Raw genomic sequence first — 6133 nt, forward strand, 5'->3', positions numbered from 1 at the left:
ACTATTATATGCATCTATTTCACCGATAGTACTTGTGTAGCATTAGTTTTCGATAGAACATAAGTAATATCGACCTAGGTCTCACCACGTGAACCTTGCTACATTTGGAAATGCATTAATAGCTTTCCATACAAAGATCTAAACCGATGTGTATTCAATACGGTTAATTTTAAATCGATAATGGCGAGATATATTTCTTATAGCTATACTTTTCATTACCGTTTTCGTAACCCATCTATATCACGAATATTACTGTTAATTTCATTTTCAAATATTCGTGATATAAGATACAGAAGGAAACCCTAATACACCTGAAAAATAAGAACCACATCTCTTTGGATTAAAACTGACTACTACATTTTCGAGAGATAAATTTTCGCAGCGTAAGAGAAATTGGAATTATTATTTGGAATATATTAATTACTGAAAATTCTGAATTAAAAATGAATTAACTTATTCCAGGGTCTACGGGCTGCGATTTTATTGTACAAGTTCTTTTTTTTTCTATTTTTATTTTTATTAATGAATCTACTCGACTTTTTTTTTTCAAAAGCAATGACTTCTCGACTTTTTTATTTTAAAGCAATAACTCTATTGAAATATCATTTATCAACAAAATTGATTCAATATTTAATTAATTTTTCTAGAAAAACTTAATGACAAATTTTTGGATGCTCATTTTTACAAGCGATTACTTTAATTATTAAAAAAAATATCATTCAATTTCGCTTATAATCCAGAGACTATGCATTGCAAATGTCTTCTTGCTCATTCTTTATTAGAACTCGTTAATATCAATTCTTTACTATTTTCGCGAAAGAAAAATATTTAAAAATCCATTGAAATATTAAATTTGTAAATAATTATAAAGGTGTATAGAACAAGATGACCCTATTCTTAGCTAATAAAAAAAAAATAAGAAACTATTTACAAGTAAATCGTCAAAGAAAATTACTTGTGGTCACTTAATGCTCTTTTAGTAATAAATTATAATCAATCACTCATATCAATTCGGACCTTTTATCTTTGATATGAATGAATGACCGGAGGAATTTAAAAGTTTACTTACTACTTTAGAAGTTCTGTGAATTTCCAAAACACTCGTCCACGATTTAGATCGAAATTGAGGCTGGATAATTCGTAAGCGATTGAAAATGAGAAAGGTTGACATCGATGTTGTTTAATATCTTCTTCAGTGATGCACTGTCTCTAATACACGATAGTTATATTTTAACGGATGCTCACTGAATTTACTTCGCGATATTCTATTATCTTTGACGAATACAATCTGTGCTACTGTTCAAAAAGCAAAAACTTTATAAACAAATATTGCCTCTAACGATTGCATTGTACGCAATCAATGCAAGTTAACTTGTTGTTTAAAATGCAAAACGTAAGTGACTGAACACTGCTTCTACTTCGCGATTTTTAGTTTTAACAATGCAAATACTCGATTACATCATTAGTTTGTGCGCGATTGCTATGACGTTTTTAAACAGAAAAATTCAACATTATAATATGAAGTTAATATTATAATATGAAATAGTATACTTCGAACACGTTCCAAATTGTTTAAATAATTCTAAAATAATCAAAAGTATAATTTATTTAACGTATCCATTTGGAAAGAGATTATTTCGATGTTATGAAAAAGAAAACTGTTTCGATAATAGTAAAAGTAAGTGAAAAATTTGTTTTTATTTATGCAAACAAATAACAATTGCGCGTTCACATTGTAACTCTATTTAAATATTAATTTAATTCTATTTTATATTTAACGCATGTTTTGAACCATGAAATGTTTTATTAAATGTGGTATTGTTTAAATATTCATTATATTGCGCTCACGTTTCAAATCATTTAAATAATTCTAAAATAATCGAAAGTACGGTTTATTTAAGTTTACCCGTTGGGAAAGAGACTGATTCGATGTTTACTCGACGGAATGCAAAAGAAAACTGTTTTGGTATCAGTCAAAGTCATTGAAAAGTTTGTTTTTATTGATATAAACACGGATTTATTGCTTAAATATTGGTTTATTATGTTTATATATCTTAATCGAAAGTATGAAGTATTCAAGTTAAGTTTAAGATTTACACGTGTTGAAATTTTAATAATAAGTATTTTATATTATACGTTCGTTATAATGTTGTTAAAAATATTCTATTGTTTAACTATTAATTAAATACAGTTCACATACGTCGTACATTTAATATTTAAATGTTAGCGAAATAATTTAATTTATTATTCATTCCCACCCGAATTCATGATTTATGTTTATTCAAAGATCAAATTTTATGTATTTTATATTGATTACAAAGATAATCTTACGATCTTTGTAATGTTACTAAGAATTTCCGGTTGTTTAAATATTAATTTTATTATACTGTGCATTAATGATTGTTTAAATAATTATAAAATTGTGAAAATTATAAAGTATTGAAGTTTGGTCGTATGGAAAAAGTAATTTTTGATGTTTAAACGTCAGTATGCAAAAAAAGAACAGACTTTATAACTAGCAAAATCATCTGATAATTTGTTTTTGTTGATATTAAATGAAGGACACGTTTTCTGGTTCAAAAATTTACGTTTAGTAAGATAATAAATTAAAATTATTTTCTATTTAACATGATTTTTTTCAAAGAAAATAAAGCTTTTTCAAAAGTTCCAAAAAGCCATGTCCACGCTTAAACCTTCATCTTTAAAATGAGATTTTGTTTATCAAAATCGTTTAAGAATTATGCCTGTACTGATCGTGATGTAAACCATTATAAAACCAAGAACGATGAAGAACTTATAGAATTCTGATATCTATGAAAATAATCAGGAACATATTAATAATAATAATAAAAATAGCAATAGTAATAGTATTCTTATTAGTAGTAAGTAGTAATTAGTAGTAAGTAATAGTAATAACTAGTAGTAGTAAGTAGTAATAATAACTAATAATAGTGTAACATATAATAATTGCCTTAACAAAATTAGTCAAGAATATCAATAATTACTGACCGCAGAATTTCCGTGATTTGGATTATACAACTGTAAATATTTTCTAATCCAAATTATTATTGTGATTTGTAATTATAAAATTATAAATATTGTATTTAATCTCTAAATCGCTGAAACATACCCACTTTTGTCCAATTGAATAGGTCTGGTGTGAGGAATGGTGTAGTTGCAATTTATCGAAGTTTAAATAACAGGAGAATCATTGTCATCGATCATATGAATTCAAATTTACACCAGAACACTGTTTGGTAGTGAATTGTACAGCAACCGGAGAAATGTGTGTAACTCGTTATTTATTACAAAATTGACAAACCATTCTCATCATGGTAATATATATTATATCGAATAAACCAATTTCATGAATTTTATTCATGATTGCTTATCCATCCCACAGAAGGTGCTGCTCTGTTTGATCAAAAATTATGATAAAATACCTATGATTCTAACTGAAGATTTCAACATTAATTTTACATCAATTGAAGCGCGAGCTCTAATTGAATTTCTAAATTCGAAATTCAACTTGTATATGAATAATAATCCAACAGTGTCAATTAAAAAATCTAGGATTGCGATCAACACGGTATTCATAAGATATTTAAATAATCTGAAATCTACAATTTATATATCATATTTTAATTATCATAAGTTAATAATCTTTGTGTTGAATTATAAGAGAATGGACACGTTCAAAAAATAATAATATGTGTCTTATTGAATTAAGAAATATAAAACTAATATAAAAATAGTATATATAAATAAAACATCGTTACATTAAATTGAGATATTTTTATGAAAAATGAATATAGAATTAAACTGATTTTACGAATTTTAAAAGCGTGGTGACCACATATCCATTTTTTTCAAGCAAAATGTCAGAAACAACGTCTGCGTTAATAGTGAGTCCGGTTATAATCCTTGACCGATTTTGATGAACAAGTTTTTATTTTAAAAGTGAAGATTTAATCGAGGATATGACTTTGTTGAATTTTTTTTTTAAATAATATTTTTATACATAAACTATTTTCAAAAGACACCGGCGTAATTTTTTTCAAAAAAGATAAAACTTTTTCAAGTCGTCTAATAGAATTAAACTGTAACGTTTTACCGATTGTAAATAGTCATATCAATAACGTTGTAAACTTTATAAGGGACTAATCAGGTATGTATTGACCATTTTTTTTTTACGAATTGTCAGTAATATTAACAAAGACAGCGAAATAAAATGCTAAGATAAATTTGATAAATTTTCTTCTTTCATTTTTATCGTTTACCATAGTGATCATTGTTATAAAATGAGAATTATGACAATTAAAAAAATAAATAATTTATAATATATAACATTTTTTCTCAATTTGAAAATAATCACTTATTATTTCGTAAAAAGACAATCAGATATGAGGAGTTACGATTATGAAAATAAATTTTTAATTAGTTTAAAAATGATACCAGAATTTTGTTGATCGCTAAAAAGCACTTTCCCTGCACAGTGGGAGGTCGCTTGAAGTCCTCTAGGATTTGATGGCAGGATGTGATTGAATTGAAATCGAGTAATAAAATATCAATTAGATCGATCAATAATTAACATTTTTTTCGGTTAAATTATGAAGACAAAGAGATCAAGCAAATAATGAGAAAAGAGAGGATAATCGTAAAGATCCATCGTGATTAGACTAGCAATATTTGAATTATCATTAAGTAAACGAGAAATTGAAGTTGTTCGATAAAATAAAAAGTCAAAAAATTTTTAATTTAATTTTTGTTTAGAAATTAAATAAATTTTATAAATACTAATATTTATTAAAAAATTTATTAATAAAGTAATATTTAAATTTTATTAAATTAATGAAAGTTAGAATAAAATAAAAATAATAAAAATAGGAAAATTTAGTGCCAGCATCAGTGGTTAAACTATTTTTTAAGTTAATTTAATATTATATAAAAATTATTTTGAAATAATTAAAGTTTGATTAATAATTAATTATTTAGTTTCGTTATATTATATTAGTATCTATCATTTCTAAAAGTAAAAAAAAAAAAAAAAACGAAAAAATATTTGAAGCTTATTTTCCTGCTCAAACGTTATAAAAAGTACGTATAATTGATTTTTAAAAAGAAAACGTTGTATTAGAGTATACTATATTTACTTTTCGTTTGTTAATAATCAAAAATTATCCATCGCTTCTTTTTAATTGATTTGTTATATTATGCCAAAAATAATAATTAATTATTATAATAGTATAATAATTTAAAATTCGATTGAAATCGATCGATTATTAATAGAGTTTATTTGTCTCTGAAATGGCCGAGAATTACTATATCAACAAATATTATGGTAAAATTATATTATGGTAAAATAAAACTATATCAACGTAACATTTAATCGATGTTATTAATATATAATTACATTTTCATTTTAACTTCCATTGAAACTCAAAGTCGTCGATCTGAAAGATTTTCCTATTACAAAATCATTTAAAAATGTCATCGTGATGGTCAGTGAGGATTCGGTATATTAGACATGGAGTCGAAACATTGTCTAAGAACTCGGTTCGTCACTATGGATTAAATTTTTACATAGAAGTTTATACAGCCTTTCTTGTATTGTACGTCTTCTTTCATACGAGTGGGATAGAGAGAAAATACGCGCGCTAATTGGTGTACTAGACGTGGGTTTTCGCGAGTGTAATTACATCCCACTTTAAGTCTTCTGGACTTCATTTTACTGTATGAAACGACCATCGAAAAGCACGTATGGTCGTACTTAATAATGTGGTGATTAAAGCTTTCGTTATTATGATGGTTTTGCCATCCGTAAGCGAGGACTTATTATCCTCCAGTTGGTATTGGAACATGGATTCTCGATAAATGACAAATCATCCCAGTATCACGTATTTTAAAATAGATTCATCGTTAATTCGCGAGTCTTCAGATACAGCAACTTCTACGTAACCGAGACCTGGGTCGATATTACTACCGGATGAATGGCTGCATATTTCAGTGTCATTTCAAAATCTTTTCAATCAAATTCTGGCTAAATATTAAAGTACTAATAATACTTTAATATATGTATATGTATATGTATATGTATATATATATATATATATACATATATATCAATGAGTGA

General features: G+C 25.9%; 1 protein-coding gene across 3 annotated transcripts in view; it reads right to left on the reverse strand.

Moving 5' to 3' along the window:
- LOC124947772 (tyramine receptor 1-like) overlaps nucleotides 1-1503 on the reverse strand; it is a 43192-nt gene extending 41689 nt beyond the window's left edge. For 2 of the 3 annotated variants that reach the window (XM_047490376.1, XM_047490374.1), the window contains exon 1: nucleotides 1070-1185. Coding sequence is in view for 1 of the 3 variants with exons in the window: in XM_047490377.1 (XP_047346333.1) it covers nucleotides 1070-1171 (102 nt within the window). In the remaining 2 variants the exon portion in view is untranslated. Of the gene's footprint in view, nucleotides 1-1069 lie in introns of all 3 variants that reach the window. The other variant, XM_047490377.1, reaches the window with a different exon arrangement.
- Nucleotides 1504-6133: the final 4630 nt, after the last annotated feature.

The sequence above is a fragment of the Vespa velutina genome, chromosome 3, assembly GCF_912470025.1.
Source record: "Vespa velutina chromosome 3, iVesVel2.1, whole genome shotgun sequence".
In the NCBI taxonomy this organism is placed as follows: Eukaryota; Metazoa; Arthropoda; class Insecta; order Hymenoptera; family Vespidae; genus Vespa; species Vespa velutina.